General features: G+C 52.0%; 2 protein-coding genes across 4 annotated transcripts; both read left to right on the top strand.

The window, feature by feature from the left end:
- The first annotated feature begins 1,499 nt into the window (after window positions 1–1,499).
- Window positions 1,500–15,840, top strand: MYBPHL (myosin binding protein H like). Its single transcript, XM_072834861.1, has 7 exons — window positions 1,500–1,845; window positions 10,092–10,180; window positions 10,738–10,933; window positions 11,165–11,304; window positions 11,447–11,606; window positions 11,710–11,846; window positions 13,079–15,840. Exons 1-7 carry the CDS (start codon window positions 1,719–1,721, stop codon window positions 13,448–13,450), a joined length of 1,221 nt encoding a protein of 406 aa, XP_072690962.1. The 5' UTR covers window positions 1,500–1,718; the 3' UTR covers window positions 13,451–15,840.
- A 3,613-nt stretch (window positions 15,841–19,453) lies between these two features.
- Window positions 19,454–23,146, top strand: PSRC1 (proline and serine rich coiled-coil 1). 3 transcript variants are annotated; one of them, XM_072834857.1, is made up of 8 exons: window positions 19,456–19,582; window positions 19,945–20,002; window positions 20,094–20,151; window positions 20,621–21,065; window positions 21,443–21,557; window positions 21,648–21,896; window positions 22,193–22,286; window positions 22,485–23,146. In XM_072834857.1, the coding sequence occupies exons 2-8, from the start codon at window positions 19,984–19,986 to the stop codon at window positions 22,486–22,488; spliced, it is 984 nt and encodes a 327-aa protein (XP_072690958.1). In that variant the 5' UTR covers window positions 19,456–19,582; window positions 19,945–19,983; the 3' UTR covers window positions 22,489–23,146. The 3 variants fall into 3 exon arrangements, with proteins under 3 accessions (XP_072690960.1, XP_072690958.1, XP_072690959.1); XM_072834858.1 differs by having other exon boundaries at window positions 19,549–19,658; window positions 22,485–22,624; XM_072834859.1 differs by lacking the exon at window positions 22,485–23,146 and having other exon boundaries at window positions 19,454–19,582; window positions 22,193–22,290.
- Window positions 23,147–25,481: the final 2,335 nt, after the last annotated feature.

Here is a 25,481-nt window from a genome sequence, read left to right as displayed (position 1 = left end):
AATCCCTAGGAGTCTGCGTTTTTAACTTGAGTCTTTTATACTTTTATTGCAACCAAGGGCTCAGACTGGAAGCCTAGGCCAATTTCGTACCACCTGATGTGGGCACTCTGTACTTCAAAGGGCTTTGGCTGGGTCAGGCTGAAATCGGGCAGAGGCCTTCATACTAGTCCTGATGTGGTCTGAGAGCAGCCTCAGAGGTCAAGCCCCGTAGGCCCCTCCTCAGCCGTAGTAGCTCCTGATAAACAGGCTCCTGGGCCGGAAGTGTGTCTGCAGACTGTCCTGGCCCTCAGCCCCTGTACAAGTTGCAAAGAGGAATTTCTACACCCCATAGTAGCACAGGTTCCTCAGATCCTATCCACTCTGCCTCCAAATTGAGGGCTAAAGGGGAAGGGGGGGTGGAATGAGTGTAAGGAGCCCATTCAAGCACACTCATTTTTTTTCCATAAGAGAAAAGGTCAGTGGGAAGGAGGAGAGGGTATGTGAGAACCTTGTACTTTCCACTCAAGTTTGCTATAAACCAACGCTGCTCTAAAAAGTAGTCACACATACACAGACACACACACACACGGAGGAGGGGTGCTGGTCCCTGGAGCTAGTAAATTGAGAGTATGATAGGAAGCCATCTCGATGCAGTGCACAGAACGTGAGGAATGATGGCTTGGTCATCAACACGGGTCATGGCATTGTCATCCCTGGTTTCAGAGCTCAGGGCCCTGAGGTTCAGAGTAAGTGATTTGCCCAGGGTCACCTAGCTAATGGGCAAGTAGAAGTAGCAGAGCCTGGGAACCCCAGGGGGCTCAGCGGTTTAGCGCTGCCTTCAGCCCAGGGCATGATCCTGGAGTCCTGGGATCGAGTCCCACGTCGGCTCCCTGCATGGAGCCTGCGTCTCCCTCTGCCTGTGTCTCTGCCTCTCTCTCTCTCTGATTCTATGAATAAATAAAATCTTTAAAAAAAAAAAGGTAGCCGAGCCAGAAGCCACCCCACCCCCCGCGGCCTCTTGCCCTCTGCCTCTGCTGGTGCTTCATCTCCGAGGCCCGACCTAAAGGTAGCTCGCACATACGGAGCACTTAGCTACATTCTGCTAAGCACTTTACACAGATTACCTCTTGTGATCCTCACGACAACCCTATGGTCATTATCCTCTCCGTTTCACAGGTGAGGACGCAGACCCAGGAGAGACAGGGATGTGTGGCAAGTCACGCAAACTAGCGGGTGATGGAGCCCAACAGGAGTCCGTGCTCAGGGCGCAGACTCTACCTTCCACTGCCACTAGGGGTGAGGTGGAGGGGACGGGGACAGACCCCGCAAAGGGTGAGTTGGCAAGACTGCAGCTCGCCGCGGAGCAGAGCGAGGAGGAGCCGCTAAGCCTGCTAAGCCGGGCTGTCGCCGGCCTGTGTGCCGGAGTGACCGCGGCTGCGGGCCAAGCCCCCCCCCCCCCCCCCCGCGTCCCCAGCTGCCGTGCGGGACTGTCAGCCCTCTCCCAGACCCGCCAGGCCACCTCGGTCCTCCCGCAGCTCTTCGGGGCTGGGCTGCCGTCTGACCTCCTCTCCTGGGCCCCTGCTCCAGCCTCCTGCCCAAGCGAGCTGCGAGCTGCGGGGAGGAGGCCAGGCCGCTCACATAAGCCTGTGGCGGCGGCCGGGCCAGAGCAGGTGCTCGGCCTGTCCCCCAGCACCAACAGCCGGGATCTCCCGCTGGAGCCCAGGCCTCGGCCGCCTGGCATGGAGGCGGCCGCGGGATCCACATGGAAGGGGGAGGAATCGAGCCCGGCCGGGGCTGAAGGGCACCCAGCTTCACCTCAACAAGAGCCCGGCAGCCCCCTTCCCCAGCTCCTGCCCCCTGTCGAAGGTGACCCGCAGGGGTGGGAAGGGGGGTGTCTGGGAGGCAGGAGTTGGGGAGGACATCCCAGCCGCTGGCTGCAGCTCCTTAGGTTTGTGCAGAGGTAAGCGCCCTCATGGGATTGGTACCTGGGATGGAGGAGCAACAGTTGGGCCCCTACCCTGTTCCTTGGTGGATTCTTTTTTGCTGCTCAAGTGTCTCTGCTGGGTTTGTGCTATTTAGCTGAGAGGTCAGTGAATGGTGTTTGTGGCACTTTACAGTGACTGTAAATGGCCTGTTTGTATTTGTACCTGTAATAAAATGTCTGTCCTGGGCACTGAGGGCCTGATCTACTGAAGCCAGCTAGGAAGGGAATGTGGGGTGAGGGAGATGGTGGCCGTCTGGAGTAGAAGGGGGAGATGAAAAGCTTCTAGCAGCTGAGAGGCTGGGTGGTGAACAGAGTATGTGACACCCTGGTTGTCCCTGGGCAGAGCCATGGGTCCAGGACCTACCCTACCACTCCTCCGGCTCCCAGGGAAACCCCAGCCTCCCAGACCTGCACTCCACGGAGGCAGGGCCCATCTAGGAGAAGCGCTGGCCTCCCTCCCCCACGGGCTTCTGTGAGCCCTCTCAGCAAAAAGGCACTTTGGAGCTGGGGGGGGGGGTCGGTGGGGCGGTGGGTGGCCCCTGTGGGGCCGCCCCCTCCCCAGCTACCCCTGGCTGAGGCCTCTGCAGCTAACAGGCCTGTGAGCCCCATGATGTTCCCTCGGGGTGTCACCCACTGTGCCAGGCTCAGCGGGCCAGAGACCAAAGGCAGGAGCCAGGCTTTTCCCTTCTACGCAGTAACTGGCAGAAGGAACCACGGGGGCTGCCTCAAACATTTAAGATAGTTACCTGCACAAAGTCCCTGCTCTTTGGCCTCTGGACATCTTGAGTGGAGGGCCATGCAAAGACCGCAAACAAAGAGCTCATGGAAGCCCAGGGTAGGAAGAGGTAGAACACCACGTCGTGATCTAGACTCTACCCTGTGCTGCTTGCCCTTGGACAAGCCAACCAGTGGCTCAGTTTCAGTTTCCTCTCTGTAAAATGGTAATTAATAACATCTACCTAGTAGGGCAGTTGAAAGGATTGTCGAGATGATCTGAAGTGCCTCGGAAGAGGCCAAACTAGGATGTAAATAGATAATATTTCCAAGTCAGGAGTGAAGACTAGGAGTTCTATCTGCAAATGGGGTGAAGTAGGGAAAGTTGGCTGCTTCTTCTCATCCTAATGGGAAACACTGGGTTTTCAGGAGCTATTTGAATGTCACAGGCAGCCCGCCAGCTGAGTTTGCTCCACTGAGAAGGAGGTCGGGGGAGTGGAAGTCATCGTGAGCATATCAGGCTGAGATGGTCTTGACACCGAAAACCAATTTCTTCCCCAAAAAGGTCCAGGGAACAAGCTACAGAGTGAGCATGAGAGCCGGGACTGGGGACTTCTGACTTGGCTGGTCTCCCCAAGGCCCTAGGGGAGGGCGTGCATCTCACCCACGCTCCTCCCTCTGGCTGCGAGTAGACACTGTGGGCCACGGGCTCTTGCTAGCTCCTGGCCAGCTCCCATGAGCAGCCTCAAGAGCCCTGGCCTTGGGTGTGGCAGCCCCCCTGGAGAGCAGGCCTCAGGGCCACCAGCGCCAGCAGCTCAACTCCTTAGCATCCCGGAGGTCAGTGAGAGTAAGCATTGCTTGGGATACTTTGCAAAGTATGTTTGCATCTGTTATCTGCTTAAAGACATGAGTTCAAATCCTAGCTCTGTTCTGTGACCCTAGGCAAGTAAGTGCACTTCTCTGGGCTTCCATTTTTTCATCTGTTTGTTTTTTTTGTTTTTTTTGTTTTTTTTATTGATAGTCACACAGAGAGAGAGAGGCAGAGACATAGGCAGAGGGAGAAGCAGGCTCCATGCACCGGGAGTCCGACATGGGATTCGATCCCGGGTCTCCAGGATCACGCCCTGGGCCAAGGCAGGCGCCAAACCGCTGCGCCACCCAGGGATCCCCTCCATTTTTTCATCTGCAAATTGAAGGATAACCTTTTGATGGCTATGGACCCCTAGGAAAATCTAATGAAATCTATGGAATCTTATCCCAGGAAAAATACTCAAAAAAGTTCTGGGAGCTCACAGAAACCCTGAAGCTCATTCAAAGGTCCTTCAGGATGCCATGGACCTGGCCTAAATGGCCCCTAGGTTCCTGTGAGCTCCAAGGCCTTTTTCTTCCTCTTAAGTCCTCCTCTACCTTATGGGGAGCACTGTGGGACCTGGAGGGGGCCCTGCAGAGAGCATGTGTGTGCATGCAAGCACCAGAGGCAGAAATTCATTTGTAACATCAAAATGAACTACATCTGGCCAACACTGAGCTTTTGGTCAAGAAAGCCTGCTACGTCACTTAACTAAGCAGAAGTAGGCAGCCGGCATTGGGAAACAAGTTCCTGTCTGCTCCCAGCACTACATGGAGGCACTGGGTCCCGGAGGCAGCATCTGGTGGGAGAAGACACCTTGAGACCCAGAGGAAGAGCCCATCTGCTGATTTCAGAATAACTGCATCTCCTGTCAATCCAAACTGTTCTGTGTCTCCCAGGCTTGGGAAGCTGGAGCCAATGCCTGGGAGTAACCTTCCTTCCTTTCTTCCTTCTTCCCTTCCTCCTTACTTTCCTATCCTCTTTCTTCCTTCTACAAATATTTATGTCTATTATGTGCCAGGCAGTGCTACAGAAATGAACAAAATAGGCAAAGATAACTCCCCTTGTGGAGATTACATTCTAATGTAAGGAGATAGACAATAAATAACCAACTAAGATATATATAATATGTCAGATGGTAAAAGATGTTGTGCTGAAAAATGAAGCAGAGGAGGACAGAAAGTGCCGGGGGTGGAAAACATGCTTGCTGTTTTCAACAGGATATTCAGTGAAGGTCTCATTAATAAGGTGCTATTTGAGCAGGTACTTAAAGGAGATGAGAGAACAATGTATGCAGATATTTGAGGGGATTGTTTTCCATGCCCAGATTACAGCCAATGCAAAGGCACCGAGGCAGGTGTGTGCCCTATGGGTTGGGGCCACTGTGCCTGTAGCAGTGTGAGGGAGAAAATGGTAGGTTTGGGGGCAGATAGGTAGCAGGACCATTGTGAAGACTGGCTCAACTCTGAGGCTGATGGGCAGCCTGGGCAGGGTTTTAAGTGAGAACTGACATGATCAGGTTTAGGTTTTAAGGCTTTTTCTTTTTTTTTTTTTTTTTTTTTTTTTTTAAGGCTTTTTCTGACCACTGAGTTAAGAATAGGCTATCAGGGCAGCCTGGGTGGCTCAGTGGTTTAGCGCTGCCTTCGGCCCAGGGTGTGATCCTGGAGACCCAGGATTGAGTCCCACATCAGGCTCCCTGCATGGAGCCTGCTTCTCCCTCTGCCTGTGTCTCTGCCTTTCTCTCTGTGTGTCTCTCATGAATAAATAAAATCTTAAAAAAAAAAAAAAAAAAAAAGAATAGGCTATCAGCGGGCCTGAGAAACTAGCAAGGTCCTCAACTGAGGATGAGGATGAGGGAGAAGGTAGGGAGGTTTTAGAAGAGGAAGGTGTACAGTTGTCACCCAGAATAGGAGGCTGAATGGACCTGGGAAGTCTAGATAAACTGCCAGGGGCCATTAGTAGTTAGTGGTCACTGTTGCAGTCAGCCTTGCTTGTGTTTTTCTCCAGTGTGTGGATGGGGCATTGAGTGGATGGAAAGCTTTTACCCGGGGTTGGCCTTGCTGGGAAAGTGCAGTGGAGTGACGGGATTAAGGGAGCTGAGTGGGAGCACAAGGGAATGAGTGTAATGACTGGATTCTTGAGTTGGGTGGAAAAGAGGGTGGTAGAGCAGAGAGGGTGACAGGGATCGCCGAAGGTGCTGAAGGATCGCTGGTACTGGAGCAGCAGAGCTCGAGCGGCAGAGACTGCGCTGTCAGGGAATGCCCATTGATGTAACAAACAGGCCTCAGAACTGAAGACCCAGAAACAATAGATGTTTATTTCTATTAAAAAGTTTCTATTTATTTCTATTAAAAATAGTTCTCCATGCAGTAATTCCACACCCCAGGCCTTTTCCCTCTTGTGGCTCTGCCACAGATTTTCTCAGACAAGCATTGCCCATTTCTATGTCCTTCGGGTTTTTCTGACCTTAGTTTCAGAGTCTCCAAGGAGGTGACACTCCTGTCCTTCACAAGGTGCTTTTCGGAGGTCACCTTTGCAATGACGCTCCTCCAGACAAGTTTCTGATAAGGCCAAGGCCACATCCTCTTTCTTTTCTTTTCTTTTCTTTTCTTTTCTTTTCTTTTCTTTTCTTTTCTTTTCTTTTCTTTTCTTTCTTTTCTTCTTTTCTTTTCTTCTTTTCTCTTTCTTTCTTTCTTTCTTTATTTCATTTTTTTTAAGATTTTATTTATTTATTCATGAGAGACACACACAGAGAGGCAGAGACACAGGCAGAGGGAGAAGCAGGCTCCATGCAGGGAGCCCGACGTGGGACTCGATCCCGGGTCTCCAGGATCAGGCCCTGGGCTGAAGGCGGCACTAAACCGCCAAGTCACCCGGGGTGCCCCAACCCACATCCTGTTTCAAAGCCATAGCTCACCTTGTGCATTTGCTCTTTGTGGATAGCTGCTCACGTACACAGGCACGTGTATGCATGCACATATGCTCACAGTCTCACACTTACCCACAGACATGCACACACTGTCGCACACTTGCACACGCTGGCACACACACTGTCTTCCACATATGTGCACGCACACACACACCCTTCATTCTTGCAGCGTGTCTGGTTCTTTCAGGCTCCAGGACATAAGTAATAACATCAACATGAACTGCATAGCCCTTAAGAAATTGCTAGAAAAAAGTCTTTAACCGTGGGAAGGAAAATTTTGAGAGAATGTGAACACTCATTTCCCATGAGCATAGAATAAGGAAATGGGCATAAACTTCAGCAGAATGAAATTAGGATCGAGTTAAGAGGGATTTTCTAATCCAGAGGAGTCAAGATCTTTGGATTCTAAGGGGTCTTCTCTGCTAATTTCAAAGAAAGCATTAGACAGCATTCTGTCTAAGAGAAAGAACAGTGCTGAGAGCAGCACAGTTCAGAACCCGATGTCTCTCAGAGGACTTTTCAAAATGCCTTTTCCCCAAGACTCTGTGAAGGGCATAAAAAACAAGCTGTGGCTTCTCAAACCTGGTCTCAGAAAACCCAGGTTGTGCTGTAGGGCTCCAGTCTCTGGTTCACACCCCTCCTGGCATCTGAGGAGCAGAAAGACCTTGGGCATCAGGCAAAAGCCACATTTCCCCAAGGTCAGTACAATTAACACCTCTCTTGACCGCAGATGTGTGAAAAGAGATGCCCCAAATGAGCCTCCGATTAACATTCTTAGCAAAGGGTCAGACTGCTTATTTGGGCAGACGGGAGAGCCTGAGTGGAGCTGAGGAAGAGCATTCTGCTGCCTGGGCCGCAGCTGCCAACTACTCTCCTGCCCGCCCCCCCACCTCTGTCAGCTGCTCTGGCCTCAAGCCCATCCTCTTTCCCCACACTGGGGGCTGGGAGCCTGCTGAGAGCAATCCTCACCTACTAATCCTCAGACGCAGAACATTCTACCAACGGTGAGCTTGTTCCCTGTCAGTTCATCATCTTGTCAGGGAATCTGGCTTATAAAAGCCAAGACCCGGCCGGGGAGCCCCCAGGGAGGGAGAGACCACCGCCGGGCAGCCAGCCCTTCGCTGTCTCTCTCTGCCCCCGCCCGGGGGGGGGGGGGGGTCTCGGGATCTCAGGCCGTTCTGTTCTCCTCCTAATGCCACCACCGTCATTCACGTGCCACATAAACCTAGTTCTCTAATTATTCTCTTCCGTTCAGGTGAAGCAACGCTGACATCTCCCGAGATTTTTCTAAGGAACCCTTCGGTGGGCACAAGTACAGGAGGCGGCTTGCACCCACCTACAGGAGCCCGCTGCCCACCGAGGCCTAGAGCCGGCCTGAGCACCGGGCTCCTCCCCTCTCCGCACCTGCTCACTCCCTGAGGCCATCCCTCTGCCTCGGCCTTTGCCTCCTCCTCCAAAGGGGGTCACTTATGCCGGGGCCCTGACCGCGCAGGGCAGGGCAGCTGCGCCACTTCACAGCCTCCCCTCCTGGGGCTCGATCCGGGGGCTCACGCGGGGCCCTCCTGGGTCCCACGGGCAGAGCCAGCCTCTCTCTGGCGAGGCTGAAGGGCCCTTCCCCACCGACAGTGCCGAACCGAGCCTGGCAAGATGAGGCCTTGGCTCTCCTTTTCTTCTTTCAGAAAACACGCGAGTCCTATCCGTTGTTCTCGGCTCCCTGGCCGCTGGCCAAGAGGCCACAGAGGAGGAACCCCCCGCACAGCCGTCTGTTCCGTGGCCCCCTGCACCCGCCCACGTCGGGGGAGGGCCCCGCCGCGGTGCCGCTCCTCCGGGGACAGCGGCCCTGAGCCGCCCCGGCCGCCGAGTTCCGGCTTCTGCTGGGCGAAAAGGGATCTCGGAGAGCGGGAGGGCGCCGGCTACGGAGGGAGCGCGGCTCTCTGAACGGCGGGCTGCGGATGAGGTGGAGGAGGAACGCTGGAAACTCCGTTTACTTTATGTTAAATTTCGCCATTTAAAAGTTTGCACTGTGTAATGCACATACTTAAACAATTCAACTTAGAAGTAAACACACATAGGCTGGGGCAGAATGTTCAGGAATGCTCTGGCACGGAAATGTTATCACACAGTTCGCAGTCCTCTGACAAACGGTTGCGCTGTTTGCCACGGTTGTGAACGGGGTGAAATTCTCCAACTGCTCTAATGAATTGTGGGGAGAGGCGGGGAAGGTGTGGCCACGCTCCCAAGGGAACCCGGCTGGGAGGTCTGCACTTTCTCAGCGGCGCCAGGCAGCCCGAGGCGCCAGGGGAGGAGAGAGCTCACACCTGCTCAGCCTCCACACCTTGCACTCAGCACTTCCCTGAGCATCTCCTGCTTCCATCCTGGAAGCCAATGGACAGAAACCAATCCCTCTTCTCGTTGGAACACGCCTGGGAGATCAAGGAGCGGGAGGAGCGAGCCCAGTCTCCCCCAGATTCTGTTCATACAAAGCGATCCTCCGTGAACTGGAAGAGCACTGCGCAGGCTCCCGAGCCGGCAGCCCAGCAGAGGAAGAGGCCCAGCTGCCAGCTCCCTCTGCAGTGATGTCCCTGCTGCCTGGATTGCTTTCTCCTTGAGTCCGGCATCAAACTGGGTAGCAGGGCTGACACTTGGAGGTCAAGACTAACATTGAAAGTGGCTTTGAGGAACGCCTGGGTGGCTCAGCAGTCTGCGGTCGGCTCAGGTCCCGGGGCCGGGGATGGAGTCCCATATCAGGCTCCTTGCAGGAGGCCTACCTTTTCCCTCTGCCTGTGTCTCTGCCTCTCTCTCTGTGTCTCTCGTGATTAAATAAATAAAATCTTTTTAAAAAAAGGATTTTATTTACTTATTCACGAGAGACAGAGGCAGAGACACAAGCAGAGGGAGAAGCAGGCTCCATGCAGGGAGCCTGATGAGGGACTCAATCTTGGGTCTCCAGTATCACTCCCTGGGCTGAAGGCGGGGCTAAACTGCTGAGCCACCTGGGCTGCCCAGTAAATAAAATCTTTAAAAAAAAGTGACTTTGATAAAAGGAGTGTTAAGAACAAATGTAGGGGCAGCCCCAGTGGCCTGGTGGTTTGGCGCCGCCTTCAGTCCAGGGTGTGATCCTGGAGACCTAGGATCAAGTCCCACATCAGGCTCCCTGCATGGAGCCTGCTTCTCCCTCTGCCTGTGTCTCTGCCTCTCTCTCTGTGTCTCTCATGAATAAATAAATAAAATCTTAAAAAAAAAATCTTAAAAAAAAGAACAAATGTAGAAAAGGGGTATAAAGACAAACCACACAGGCTAGACCAGTCTGTGCACAAACAGAAAGAAACCCCAGTTGATGAAAAGTCAGTAGTCAAGTTACACATTAAAAGAAGTAAGCATCAGGCTCACACTCCAGTGCTTTCTGCCAAGACTTGAATGCTCTCAAGAGGGTCTTTCAGCCAATCACTCTTCCCTAAATTTCAGCAAGACAATGGGAGCAATCTTCTCATTTCCTAGGAGAGGACTGATTTACTGAGTACCTGGGTCATCTGCCCATGGAGTACGGTCACATGCAGTGTCCACTTCCTCTGAGCTCTGCTCCTTCCACCACAGGAGGCTCACCACCAACTGTTCTCTTTCCTTCCATCACTCAGAGCACCCCAAGATCTGGCTACCTCGGACCCTGAGGCAGACATATATCCGGAAGGTCGGAGACACTGTGAACCTACTAATCCCATTCCAGGTGATCATGCTGTTCCCATGCTGGGTCCATGTTGGGTCCATGCTGGGACCAGGCCAGGGTTTTGATTTGGAAATAGATACTAAGAGTCTTGCTGGCACTGGGACAATCATCCTGGCCTGGAATGGAGGGGGCCATGTCACCAGAAGTCTGAAGCAGAAGGACCCTTCCATCTGTACTCCTAAGGTGGGGTTTGGGTTGGGCATGTCCCATGGACAAGCTGAGGCTAACCTATGTCCTTCGGTCAGCAGAGGTCTGGGAGCTCTTGGTTTGGAGGGCTCTTAGGAGTTTAGGCAGCTATTGTTAGTGCAGCTGCCCTGGGGTGACTAAACTCCCAGGAGGTGGGAGACTCAAAGCCAAACCCCTTCTTTTCCCATGATCCTTAGGCTGTTGATGAAAGACATGAGTCCCCTGAGACAGTCCACTGACTTCTAACTCAAGGCATTTGCAGTTGCAAGTCAAGTCACCATGTGGACCTGGGGTGGCTCTAACCCTCCACTGAGCAGGGAGGGTCATGGGGTCTCTTGGGGGCTGCTCACAGCCTTATTCCCATTTCTTAGGGCAAACCCAAACCTCGAGCCACCTGGACACATGACGGCTATGCCTTGGATGCCAGCCGTGTGAGTGTGCGGAATGGGGAGCAGGACTCCATCCTCTTCATCCGAGAAGCCCAACGTGCTGACTCGGGTCGCTACCAGCTCAGTGTGCAGCTGGGAGAGCTGGAGGCCACTGCTACCATTGACATCCTGGTTATCGGTACACTGCGGGGAGTGGGACAGAGGTGGTCATCAGGGGCTCCCTCTCCAGGCTAAAGAGGAGCCATTACAGAGAGCTAGGGAGGCCAGGGTGACTCCCCACACCAAGGGTGGGGCACAGTGGTGGGTGAGAGGAGGCACAGCTGAGCAGAGAAGAGGAAGGGCACCCCTGAAGTGATTTCCATGCATATGTGAGTTGCACCATGCCCACTGCCATGCTTGACCCTTTCAGAGAGGCCAGGCCCTCCTCAGAGTATCAAGTTGGTGGATGTTTGGGGCTCCAATGCTACTCTGGAGTGGACACCTCCCCAAGACACAGGCAACGCAGCACTCCTAGGATACACCGTACAGAAGGCTGACACAAAATCTGGGGTGAGGCCCAGATGGGAGGGAATGGGGAGAGAGGAGTAACACATTCTGGAATGGGGCTCTGGTAGCTCCACATGGTGGGCTGAGGTGGAGTGAGTCCACAAAACAGGGATCTCATTCAAGGCATCTTCTTTGGACCCCAAAGCTATGGTTCACAGTGCTGGAGCGTTATCACCACACCAGCTTCACGGTTTCCGACCTCATCGTGGGCAACTCCTACTCATTTCGAGTCTTTGCTGAGAACCAGTGTGGCCTCAGTGAGACAGCCCCCATCACTGCTGACCTTGCCCACATCCAGAAAGCAGGTAGGGCCCAGGGCCTGGGAGCTGGGAAGAGCTGAGGATGAAGAGTCAAAGCAAGGTGGGGGAATCTCAGGCACTACAGCACGGCCCTTCTTGGTCCTCTCAGCTACCATTTCTAAGACTGAGGGGTTTGCACAGCGAGATTTCTCTGAAGCCCCGAAGTTCACCCAGCCTTTGGCAGACTGCACCACAGTCACTGGCTATGACACCCAGCTCTTCTGCTGTGTCCGCGCCTCTCCCAAGGTGAGTGAGAGTTCTGTGGGCTGGCTGTGCCACACTGCTTCCTGCTCCTGCCCTAACCTTCACTATGTGGAAGAGCAGTCTAAGCCATCACCATCATCCACCCCTCCCACAGCAGGTTAGGTAAGTTCTGAACAGTCAGGGCACTTAGAGTCCAAGACAGGCTGGTGTGGATGATGTTTCCAGCTTCCGTTTTAGTGTCTGTTCCTCATATATGAAGATGTTACTTACTGATCTGCTAGCAATTGGGCATGAGCTTCAAGTTGTCTCTTGGCTGAGGTGATGGAGTCCCCTGGTTTCTCCTTAGTCACCCACTATGCCTCACCTGTTCAAGGCCATCTGCATGCCAGCTGTCTAGAGTTGAGGCCACAACCCCGAGCAAGTCTATTTCCAACTTAGTCACTGTACTTCTGTACGTTATACCACATAAAACACCACTACCAACCTTACCAAGCACCTTTTGCATAGGAGTCCGGAGCCAGACTACATGGAGAGAGAATATAGAAAGCCCACTCTACACACTACTTTCTAACCAGAGGGGGCAACAGTGACTCCCAAGCCGACAGTGGGAACAGAATACAAATGATTCAACAACATATATACAAAAAAGAGGAGATCCTGAGGCCCGGTACTTAGGATCCAGGAAGGGGCTGCTTGCACAGGATGGAGCAGGAGGTTCCACCTTTTTTCCAGTCAGGAATACTTGATGAATAAGGCAAGGTTTCAGGTGCTCTTTTAAACCAACAGAAGGAGCTTTAGAAGGTACTGGAAAGAGGGGTCCCTGGGTGGCGCAGCGGTTTGGTGCCTGCCTTTGGCCCAGGGCGCGATCCTGGAGACCCGGTATCAAATCCCACGTCGGGCTCCCTGCATGGAGCCTGCTTCTCCCTCTGCCTGTGTCTCTGCCTCTCTCTCTCTCTCTCTCTCTATCATGAATAAATAAATAAAATCTTTAAAAAGAAACTAGACCATTCTCTTAAAAAAAAAAAAAAAAGAAGAAGGTACTGGAAAGGGAACACACACAAACACACACACTGCCAATGTAAGGAACGGGGAGCTTTCCAGAAGACCATTATCTCTTCTAGATCCAGTACCACCTGTTCTTAAGGCACCCTACTCCTCTGACTTCTCTGGTCTGTGTGTTTCCAAACCTTATCAGCAAGGAGCCCAGGGATCGAGCACAGAAGGAACAATTGGCTCTCACCTCCCATGCTGCCTCCCTCATCTTTATCTTGCAGCCAAAGATCATCTGGCTGAAGAACAAGATGGATATTCAAGGCAACCCCAAGTACAGAGCTCTCAGTCACCTGGGAATCTGCTCTTTGGAAATCCGCAAGCCTGGTCCCTTTGACGGGGGTATCTACACCTGCAAGGCAGTTAACCCCCTGGGGGAGGCGTCTGTGGACTGCCGGGTGGATGTCAAAGGTGAGTGCAGAATGCATCCCCTCTCTCCACAGCTGAAAAATTCAGAGCCAAGCCACAAGCCTGCATGGAGCCAGGCTTGGCTGGCTCCCCTTGCAGGTGTTCTAGGCACTGTCATCATCAGGATGTATTTGGGGAGGCGCTTTAATTATCCAACATCTTATTTATCTCCCAACATAATTCTGTAATATAGAACGGCTAGTTCCATTCAGCAAAGGAGAGACCTGAAGCACTGGAAGCTGATCGGTTTACCCAAGTTTCCCAAAATTGATTGAGGACTTGGCACTGTGGTGGAAAGAGCCCAAGCCTCCTGGCCCTCACTCAGATTGTCTTGAAAGTATACAGTCTTTGATTTAGTCCAGGAAAGCTGCAGCTGTTAGGCTTTTAAACAAACCAGAGGGGCAAGTCCTCTGGTTTGTTAAAAGGGAGAATTGCACATCCTCTCTACCCTTTTAAAGTATTATTCATCCGTCCATTCCTGTCACCTTATTTGAATCTCCATCATTGCATTTAGCGTATTGTTATATAAGTGCCTATTTACTGATCTGTTTCTCCATTAAACCAAGAGTACTGCGAAGGCAGGGACAGTCTGACTTGCCTTTGTCCCCTCCCCCCAACCCAGTGTCAAGCCCAGTTTCTGACACACAGTGGGCACTCTCCGAGTGTGCATAGCATGAATCAGGAATGAACGGGCCATGACATGCCCTATTCTTCCCCATGTGGAGACTCCTAATTAGCACCACAGACTCTGGAGAAACCTGAGAAGTCTATCCCTTCCCAGTGCTCCACAAGAAGGCTTCCCAGAGATTTCTGAGATGTTAACTCTGAGAAATGTGTGAATTCTTGCAGCTCCTCACTGAGGCTCCCCAAGAGGATTAGGGCAACTCTGACAAAGGTAAGGAAAGAGGGACTGGGGTTCTGAATGGAGTATTCCATGCTTATGGCTAGTGTTGAGTCTGGGACAGATATGTATTCCTGAGCCTCTCAACCATGCACTCATGGGTGACTACTTTTCCTTTTAAACACTTTTTTTGGTAAGTTAATCCTATCATCTTCAAGGAAGGAATTTACCATAGACAGTACTACTTTTGTCACATCCTCTATCTATCTGTACTTGAGTTGATGATAGGTATTAAACCTAATGGTCCTCTGGAAAAGGAGTGATAGCATCTACCTAACTGTAAGGAGGTTCCATGGGAGGGAGGGGGCAGGTGCTATAAGAAAAGGCATCAAAGGAACAATCAGGAGTGGTGGATGGATGGGGGTCACCACCAGCAAGTGGCAGCAGCATGGAAAAAAAAAGACAGAAAGCCGCTCCTGTCAACTATTTCTACTTCAGTATCATGAACGTGGTGAGAAACAGATTCATTTGCTTGTTTTTCACTTTGAAGTTTATGGATTCCTTCCCTTCTGAGAGAAGAAACCACCATTACCATCATGTCAATTATAACAACATGTGGGTATGTGGTCCCATGCAGCACATACTGGCAAAGGGCAGCTCAGACCATCATTTAAAACTGGGTAACTCCTTGAGGTTCTTAATCACTCACGGTAGAAATGCTGTGTATGAACTGATGAGTAGGGTGAAAAAGCAGCTCGTGGGAGAACCAGGGAGACCTGGTTCCCAATGTCTCCTTGGATTTGCAGTTCCTGGCTGATGAAAATTGAGGATGAATACCATCCCAGAAGCCATTTATTTGAGTCCATCATTGATACACAGCAAATAAAACCCCTCAGGGATGCATTAAAGTACAGCCTTTTCAGGAGAGCTCTCCCTGTCAAGTGGCTTGCAAAGACAGTTCTCGGGCCATCCCGGGTTCCTTCTCTGTGTTAATGTCAGTGTTATGTTGGAGTCAGCCTTGTAAGGGGGACTTGCTCTGTTACCTCTCTCTCAGTCAGCACACAGAAACAAAGCTGGGTAAGTAGAGAACTGACAGCACAGGACCCCAGGACCGTGAAGAGGACTGCCTCAGCATCGTGGATGTGTGCTGGTTGTCTGCTTGTTACAGCCACAACATACCTTTTTTTTTTCTGTGCCTTTAGGAAGCCTGACTGTGGCGAGACTGTGTTCTTAAGGAGCTCCAGCACAGCATCTGGTTTGGACTAATCTAAATAAACGTGTGTGTCTTCAGGGCCTAAGTGTCCATCTGTTTGAGCCTTTCTATATGGGAAAACCATTTAGAAAGTTGGAATTCTTTAGCCAGATGGTACGGGATCTGCAGACCCTCAGACTCCTCTTTTTCCTTATACCCACATTCTCTTCCACAGAGATTCTAACACTGTCCTTTTGTCTAGAGTCTATGACAGAGCTGAATTCAACTCTATCTAGTGCCTGGTGCTGAAAGAGATTCTGAACATGACTTGCTCCCTTCCTCTGCACTTTCCAGTATAAACTGGAAAACAGGATGCACATCTATCACAGAGACAGAGACAGCAGAACACAGAAACATGTACATAGCTAATCAAAGACAGAGCACTAAGATTTGAGGGCTGGGAGATACTAACAAAACTGGCACAGTCTCATTAAGCCCTGGGGAAAGAAAAAAGGTGAGATGTCCTTGCTTACATGTTTGTTTTCATTCTTTCATTCTTATAATAGGTAAGATATTAAAGGCATTCTGTGATGGACTCTTCAAAAGATAGCAACAATTCCTCCCATCCTAGGTAGGATGGGCATGGTGCTCATCATGGTGCTCCACCAAGAGTTAGAGTCAATTTCCCTTCCCCTTGAACCTGGGCTGACCATGTGACGTGCTTTAACTAAAAGAATATAGTGGAGGGGATCCCTCGGTGGCTCAGCGGTTTAGCGCCTGCCTTCGGCCCAGGGCGCAATCCTGGAGTCGCAGGATCGAGTCCCACGTCGCGTTCCTTGCATGGAGCCTGCTTCTCCCTCTGCCTGTATCTCCACCTCTCTCTCTGTGTGTCTATCATGAATAAATAAATAAATCTTAAAAAAAAAAAAAAGAATATAGTGGAGGTGATGCTGTGCCAGTCTGGGCCTCGACCTCAAAAATTCTAGTAGTTTCTGCTTTTGCTTTTGAAGTCAGGTCCCATGTAAAGAATCTCAGGACGGATTACTGAATTATGAGAGGCCACATGCAGGACAACCAAACATCCCTGCCAACATGCACCACAGCCCTAGACATGTGTGGCCACCTGAGACCCTTCAGCCCTAGTCAAGCCCAATCTACTCCCTGTGGAGTAGAGACAGGTGGTCCTTGCACAAGCCTGCCCAAGTTGTAAAATCATGAGACGAATGGTTGCTGCTGTTTCAAGCCACCAAGTATTGGGGTGGTTTGTTACACAGTAATATGTAACTGAAACAACCTTCTCTGCATCAGATACTGAATGTCAGGCTTAATTTTTTTAAATGGGGAAGTTAAGTTTATCAACTGTTTCAAGTCATGCAGCTGGTAAGTAACAGAGCTAGGATTTGACCCAGGTGGCCTGACTTGAAGCCTTCCCTCTTTCCTCTCCTCTCTTTCATCCAGCGACCTTCACTGTGGTCTGGGTTGGGATCATGAATTTAAGAAAGAAAAGATTTCTATAGGAGGCAGTAAATCTTAGGCAAGATTTTGGCGGCGGGGGGAGGGGAGGGGTGGACTGAGAAGAGTGAGAACGGCTTTTCTGTTCACACTAAAGGTCTATTTTCAGTTGAGGCAAAGTGTCTATTCCAGCCTTTCTCAACTAGAGCACTATGAGAATTAAACCCCACTGCCTCCCAAGGCACCCACTGTATGTCATAAATTAACTCCTATGCATTCAGAACATTACTAGTTATGCAGCATCTTGGGAAAATTGAGAAAGTAGCCACACAAATTATTGGTGGGGTCTAATGCCCTTGCAGGCCCCCTGCTGAGAGTGCTGGACAGGGGAGAGAGAGAAGGGGACCAGAGTTCAGAGCCAGCTAGTCAGGTCCACGATGGCCACAAGGCCTCCCCTCAGCTGAAGCAGGGCTTAGGTCGGGAAGGAGTGGAATACTCCCAGCTATGATGCCTTCAGGATAAGTTAGACCTCTGGCCTCAGCCCACAGCTCCTTGCTGCCTTGCTGTCTGTTGAAGTACTCAAGGGCCATCCCTTATACTCTGAACAAGACTTCCGGTCATAGTTCATCTTTCCACGTTCCAGAAGGATTGTGCTGGCATCCTTAATTTTGTCATTTATCCATTCAACACTATGGAGTTCCTTCTGAACTAAGCCCTACCATGTGCATGGGAGCAGGTGTAATCTCTTTATTAATTCACGTATTCACTACCCTAGATCTTTTTTTTTTTCTTTGAGATTTTGTTTATTTATTCATGAGAGAGACAGAGAGAGAGTCAGAGGCAGAGGGAGAAGCAGGCTCCATGCCCGGAGCCCAACCAGGGACTTGATCCCGGATCCCAGGATCACGCCCTGCGCTGAAGGCAGATGCCCAACTGCTGAGCCAGCAGGCGTCCCTCACTACCCTAAATCTTAAACATCTCTTCATACATATCATTTTGAGGTTGAGCTGAGAGGGACAAATAATTCCCAGGGTAGAAACCTGAGGCTGAGGCTGAGTAAAGAACTCTTGTGCCTGAAACCTATATTTTCTGCTTCTGTTGTTATTCTGATGGAGGAGCAAGTAGTTCGATTGCTTTTTGTCTTGTACTGCAACAGCTTTCAAAATCATAATTTCGTGACAGGAAACTGAAGAGTTTCCTTAGGAGAAACCAACTTCCAATTTGCTAACACTGCCTGCGACGCTCATCCGAGGTTGGGGAAGCAGCAAGTGCTGGGTTTCCCTGCAAGGCAAGGCAGGAACGCAGGCTCCCAGCGCTTCTCTTCCTCCACGGGACTTTGCCACGACCTGCCCGGAGACAGGGAAGCTACTGGCTCCCGTCCTCCCACCTCCACAGAACCCGAGGCAGCCCCAGGGCCAGCAACTAGGCTTCCACCCGCACCAGCAGGCCTGCAGAAGACCAGGCCACCCTCTTCTCTCAGCTCTTCTTCACACAAGCCTCCCCACCCTTTCCCTCAGCACCGACCAACTCCCAGGCTCCTGCGCTCGCCGCGGCATTTATCCCAGCAACCGCTGACGCCTGCACACCTCAGGGGTCTAGGAAGTGGACCCCCAAAGCCCATAAATAGCCAAAATGATGGTTATCAACCCTGGAGACTAAGCTCGCCAGCCGGTCTTTTAAAAGTTTAGAACAGGGACCCCCGGTGCCTCAACGGTGGAGGTCGGCCTCCGGCTCAGGGCGTGACCCCGGGTCCGGATCGAGTCCCGCATCCGGCCTCCCGCAGGGAGCCTGCTTCTCCCTCGCCTGGGTCTATGCCTCTCTCTGTGTGTCCCTCATGAATAAATAAATAAAATCTTTAAAAACTAAAACAAAAAGATAAATGTTTAGAACTACTTCTAAAAAGCCCTGTCAGCTGGCGGCCCGGCCTATTCCCAGGCAACCCCTGGTAAACAACAAAGAGAAAATCTCGGAGGAGGGTTAAGCACCTCACAAACACAGCTCGCAGTGGGAGGCAGCAAGCTGCAAACACGCTCAAAAGCCCCCGAGGCACGCGGCAGAAAACTCGAGGCGGCAGCTCGAACCCCGAACCCCGAACCGACTGCCGCTCCGCATCCTCGCCCCGCAGAGAAGCCGGGGGTCAAGTACGCTCAAGCCCGCCCGCCTCCTGACACGGAGCCTCGCGGCAATCGGACTCAGACCTCCCCGTCCCGAAAGCCGATTCTCTTCACACCTCGGCTACCTCGGGTTCCGAATGCCCTCGCTTAAAGACGATGGAAGATGTACTGAGAGAACCTCAATACGCTAGAACAGCAATGTCCCGCTGCTTCCGTAACGTGTAAAAATCACAACCGACGAGACCTGGCAAACGCGGCGCTTGCACAAGGAGCAAACCTCCGGAAGCGAATTTCCTCAGGCGCAGCGCCAGTCTTCGGGCAGAAGGCTGAGCCGCGGCCCCACCGCCGGGGAGGGGGCGGGGAAGGGGAGGAGCTCGCCGGGCGCGAGGCCTACATTCATTGGTCAGGTCCGTCGCGCGCCGTCACGAGGCCCCGCCTCCTGGGGGGGGTCTTCCGGGCACGCGCGCGCGCTCGCGGCTTCCCGGCTTCAGCCCTCCGGATGAAGTCTTTCTTAGTACTGCTCTCCGCACGGCCCCCACCTGCAGACTTCCGGCCGGCGGCTTTTCGCCGCCCCGCCCCCGAGGGCGGGATGCTGGTATCCACCAATCACTGGGCGCAGGTGGTCGGAGGGGGTGGAGCCCGAGAGATTCGAAAGGAGCCCCACCCCCTCGGGGCTGTTTCCCGGGGCTAAGCGGTGGGAGGCGGGCGCCTTCTGCAAGAGGTGAGGCGGGGCGGAAAGTGAAGACGGAGGGTGGCCTGGAGGTGTGGTGTGGGTGCGGTGCCGTGGGAGTGGAGAGGTAATTTGGGGAGAGGAAGAAGCGGAGAATGGTGGCGGGGAAGGAGATAGGGCGTGCAGGCCGCCCCCGTTGAGGAGAGGCCAGCTCGTAGCGGGGCGGCTGGGCCGCCTGAGGAGGGAGGGTGGCGTGCTCTCCGCACCTTCCCCGGAGGTCGCAGGGGCAGGTGCTACTCCTGGGAACCCTGCTTTACCCCCAGCGTGATCCTCACCCCTGGTTTGCACCCTGCGTGCAGCTGGGAGCCTCGGGCAGGATGGAGACCTGAAGCAAGGGTGCATTTTCTCTCCAGCTCAGGTCTCAGCTGACTCGCGCTCCTGCCGGCGGGAACATGGAAGATTTGGAGGAAGGTAAGGAAAGGAAGAAGGGAAGAATGAGGCGCTGCGACCGAGAGCCGTGGCAGCGACCGGAGGCTGGCATTCATCCCTTCCTCCCCCACAGATGTGAAGTTTATAGCGGACGAGACCTTGGACTTTGGAGGGCTGTCGCCGTGTGACAGGTACCGTCCTCTAACCTCGTTGCTTTCCTCCAACTATACCTCTTTGTCTCCAACCCCTTACAGCTGAATTACCGGCTTCAGGGGTCTGGGTTGGTGATGTAGCCAGGCTGGGTGCGGTGGGGCTGCTGAGTGACTTGTTGACATGGGCCTCTGTGACAGTGCTGGGGGAAGGGAAACGGATAAGCTGGAATGAGGTTTCAGGATGTTAAGAAGCAGGGTAAGTGGATTTGTTGCATCTTCATCCTGGCATCATTTCCAATGTTGCCAAGTGCTCAAGGCATATTAGGCCCCCTAGAACCGGGTGTCTGTCTCATCACCTAGAGGCCAGATCTCACAGCCAGCATGGGCATCAGGGTTTGGGGCTGTCTCCCTGGCTTTGTAGTGGCGTGGGGAGGTTGCCCAGTCTCCTTTGCACAGTCTCCTGCTCTCATCTGCGTGGGCGTGGTGCCTGGTTTGTTCTCTGTCTCAGTCGTGAGGAGGAGGAGGACGTAGCAGTGTTGGTGACTCCAGAGAAACCCCTCCGAAGAGGACTCTCCAATCGAAGTGACCCAAATGCAGTGGCCCCAGCACCCCCAGGGGTGAGGCTCAGCTTAGGCCCCCTTAGTCCAGAGAAGCTGGAGGAGATTCTCCACGAGGCCAACCGGCTGGCAGCCCAGCTGGAGCAGTGTGCCCTGCAGGAGCAGGACAGCACAGGTGAGAGCCTGGGGCCTCGCAAGGTGAAGCCCAGCCCTCGACGGGAGACCTTTGTGCTGAAAGACAGTCCAGTCCGAGACCTGCTGCCCACTGTGAGTTCTTTGACTCGGAGCACCCCCTCCCCAAGCAGCCTGACACCTCGACTCCGGAGCAGCGATAAGAAGGGGTCAGTCAGGGCTCTTCGGGCAACATCTGGAAAGAGGCCTTCGAGTGTGAAGAGGGTGAGTTTGGAGGGTCTGGGTTGGACATATGCCCTCAGATACAGTGTGTGATTTGGTACAGCCAGAGTGGTTTCCTTGTTGGTAAAATGGAGATAGTAAAATTCTACCTCAGAATTGTTGGAATTAAGCAAAATACCATAAGCAAAGCACTTACTGTATCACAGTGACTGCACATATCTCTATAGTGTTTTTTTTTTTTTTCTATAGTGTTTATAATAAGCTCGTGATAAATGGTATTGGTGAGGATGATGATGTTGGCAAAAGTCTGCTCTTCCTTACTGGGATCTAGACAACTCTCCACCTCTTATTTCTCCAACAGCCAGCAGAACAGATTCTTTTTCCATTCTAGTCCTATTTTTTCTCTCTTTGTATTTCAGGAGTCACCCACTTGCAATCTGTTCCCTGGATCCAAAACCCCAGCGTCTTCTCCTCTTGCCCGATCCACTCCTCCAATCCGGAGCAAAGCTGGCCCCAGTGGGAGAGCAACAGCAAGTGAGAAGGCTTGGGCAGCAAAGCTGTGGGTGAATGTGAGGGGAAAGGATGTGAAGCTGATGCTAAAATTCCTCTACTCCTCTCCACCAGGTCCGCCTGCGCCTGTCAGGCCAGTCTTGGCCCCACAGCCTCCAACCGGCAACTCTCAGCGCCTCTCTCGGCCACAGGGAGCAGCTGCCAAGCCTTCCAGTCGACTGCCTGTTCCCTCGGCCATCCCCAGGCCTGCCAGCCGAATGCCACTCACCAGCCGGAGTGTACCACCTAGCAAAGGTGCCCTGCCTCCAGCCTCTCTGCCAACTCGGAAAGGACTTCCACGACCAAGCGCTGCAGGGCACAGAGGTGAGGAAGAGTGGACATAACAGTTGGAAATCAGGTGGAAGAATGCTTACCGTTGCCCAACTTGAATGCGCCGTCCCAGAGCTGGGCACAGTAACCACTTTCTCTGTCTGTCTTCATTACAACTCAATTTGAAGATGAGGATACTGAGTTAGAGAGAGGATGTGGGCCCGGGCAGAGTTTGAACCCTGGTTTTCAAATACATTATTATTTTTTTTTTTTTTACCTTGGGTGGCAAGAAACTCACTCTGAGAAGGTCACTTGAACTCTCTAACTCATTTCTTTTGTCAACCCTCAAGTTCCTGTTACCCAGAGACTGAATCTTCCTGTCTCTGGTGCCACTCGTAGCAATCTGCAGCCTCCCAAGAAAGTTGCAGTCCCAGGACCTACCAGGTAAGACTGGTTGAGATGCTCTCTCTCCCCTGTCATCTGGGCTCCAGAAATGTTATGCGCATGAGCCCTGAGTCTTGTGTGGCAAGATGGGGATGAGGAGGGGAGCCTGGAGGGGTAGGGAGTCCCATTTCTTCCTTCCCTGAGAAACTTGAACTCAGCCGGGACAATTTAAAGCAGCTCTTCCTTCTGACTCTTTAGGTAAAGAGATCAGGACAGCAAGCAAGAATTCAGTAGCAAACCACTACAGTCACTGCCTGGGCTCACCTATACTCAGCCTCGCAAGCCCTTCCGTGGAAGACAGGCCCTGACTCTAGCAGATTCTGGCCCAGAAGCAGGAGGAAGAGATGCCACTAGGGCTGGTGCCCCAGGAATAAAGAGATGGGAGATGGGGTGGATTAGGGTTGAGCTGGAGGGGAATCAAACCCTGTGGGTCCAAAGAGGATTAGGGAAAAGAGGTCACCTCCCAACAGTGAAATAACAAGCAGAAAATGAGAAATGCGGGAGAATAGTCTGTCCTCATCCACCCCCACTCTTGTGTTCAGTCCCAGAGAGTTTGATAATCTTCCCAGGCATTGGTTCACTGGACATTTACATGTGAATGGCCTCTGTAGCTGGCCTCTGTAGCTAACCTCCTTGCTCTCTGAGGAGTGGCCCTGAATCACATCCTCTACTGGACGCAGGCCTGTTTGGAGAGGCAGAGGCAGGCACCTGGCCTCCAGAACTTGTTTCCTGTGAATTCTATGACTCCTAAGAGGCCAGTTGACAATAAGCTTACATTGGTCTGCGTTTTTCTAAAATAAAGTGAATGTATTTTTCTAATCTCTGTATATGTGAAAGTAAATTCTCCAATTTCAAACAAATTTGTTGTAAACTATTATTCTGATGGGGGAGCCGGGATGAACTTCCCTGGCTAGGGACTAAATAGGCTGAAGGAGCTTTGTTGGCATTAGATGGGAATAAGCTGCTTTCTTCCAGGACTCATATGTTACCGAAAGGTCCAGATCAAGCTAAATATGTGAGTGAGGCTATCAAGGCAGGGTCTTGGTCAAATTATTATTTATATCTTAAGCTTGGGTGTCCTTTTCTGGCAAGAGCACGGAGCCTTCTGAGAATGCTTCAACATCTAGTCGACTGTACTGATGAGATGAGGGGACCCTTTGGTGGGTACCCTGGCATTCAGTTTTGCAGACTGCTTCAGCAGAAGACCCTGGAACACCTTGTCACGTTCTGCCTTATATCATTAGAATGGTTGGTCCTGGACCTGAGGGCTGACACTAGGTTTTATAAACCTCTGCTGTGCCTAATGTTATGATTTGTATGTGGTATAGAATTTCATTTGTTGAAAAATATTGGTGAGGGGTTGTTGAATGAATGACAGACTCATTTAACAGATTTCACTAAGGGTCTCCCTTATTCTCATAGCCATTGACTTGCAACCAGAACCAATTCCTTGGTTGTTGTTGCTTTTTTTTTTTTTTTTAAGATTTATTTATTTATTTATTTATGATAGAATGAGAGAGAGGCAGAGACACAGGAGGAGGGAGAGGCAGGCTCCATGCTGGGAGCCCCATGTGGGACTCGATCCCGGGACTCCAGGATCGTGCCCTGGGCCAAAGGCAGGCGCTAAACCACTGAGCCACCCAGGGATTCCCCCCCACTTTTTTTTAAAGATTTATTTATGCTTGGGATCCCTGGGTGGCTCAGCGATTTAGCACCTGCCTTCGGCCCAGGGCGTGATTCTGGGGTCCCGGGATCGAGTCCCATGTCGGGCTCCCCATGTGGAGCCTGCTTCTCCCTCTGCCTGTGTCTCTGCCTCTCTGTGTCTCTCATGAATAAATAAATAAAATCTTAAAAAAAATTTATTTATGCTAGAGAGAGAGAGCACCAGGGGGTGGAAGTAGGGGCAAAGGGACAAGGAAAGAGTCTTAAGTAGACTCTATATTAAGCATGGAGCCTGATGTGGGAGCTCGACATGAGGCTCGATCTCACGACCTGAACTGGAACCGAGTGAGATGCTTCACCGACTGAGCCACCCAGGTGCCCCTGATTTCTTCTGAGTTTTGAGAGAACTTCTCTCTTTGAAGGCCAGGTGATGACTTAAGGAAGCCAGTAGGCAACTGAGTAGAGGAAGTGGTGTGTCAGCTGAGGCCCCCCCCACCTCGCTGCCTCCCACATATATATGCCCATCAGCATCCTATGTAGGCACCGAAATGTCCTTCCCCAGACAGAGAGGCCTCCACTGCTGTCTTCTCGTTTGTGGCTAATCTTCGGGTTCACTGAACACATTCACCTGTATCACAGTGGCAGCCGCCTAGGCATGCACCCTCTCCCTGAGCCTCTTGCAACAACTCCTACAGCCTCCGGGATTCTAAGAATTGAGCTGGGGGAGGGGATGTGGAAACAAACAGTACTTGGCTCTGGAGAAATCCAGCAGAGGCAAGAAAACCTCAGGTGTGTTCTCCAGCTGAGACCTGCACTGGCGTCTGGTGAGGAGGGCCGGTCGTGACTCCCTGATGGGGTGCCCGCACGCCTAGGCAAGCCCTGAGGTGTGGCCAGCAGATGGCACATGTGTGGCTTGGGAGGCAAAATGAGTGGCAGACCCACAGGCTGTTGCCACCTGGTGGCCAGAAAGGACGAGGCATGTTCCTTTCCCCTTTTGGGTCAGTCTGGAATTTCGCAACCCCCACCTTGCCTGCCTGCACAGCTGCCCCCCTGGGCAGCTACCTGCTTACTTCCTGCCCTTCGGATCTGGCTGTTTTTCTCTTTATGCACTGTAGCCCTTCCCCCTCCCCCCAGTAGCAACAATGAGGGAAGCCAACATTCACTGGCCTCTTACTATGCACTGTGAACTGTTCTAAGCACTTTACGTGTGTTAACTCATTTAATTCTCATAAAAGCTCAATTAGGCGGTTGCTATTATCATACTCGTTTTGCAGGCAGAGAAACTAAGGCCCAGAGAGATTAAGTCACTCGGCCGTCTGGAGGTTTGTGCTCTTAATCACCACCCTCTACTGCCCCCATATTAACCCCCTAAATAGTTTGCTGAACAGACCTTTGAAAAACACAACACTTGGGAATAGGAGTAATGTTGCAGAACATATAGGTGGCTTGAGTGTGAACTGTCACTTCATTTCCAACGGTAGAACACACAAAATGGCCCAAGAGGAGTGGCGTCAGGAGATACCACGTCACTGA

The sequence above is a fragment of the Canis lupus genome, chromosome 8 (genome assembly GCF_048164855.1).
Source record: "Canis lupus baileyi chromosome 8, mCanLup2.hap1, whole genome shotgun sequence".
Taxonomy (NCBI): Eukaryota; Metazoa; Chordata; class Mammalia; order Carnivora; family Canidae; genus Canis; species Canis lupus.
The sequence above is the reverse complement of the archived record's forward strand: the minus strand, read 5'-3'. Positions and strand labels throughout refer to the sequence as shown.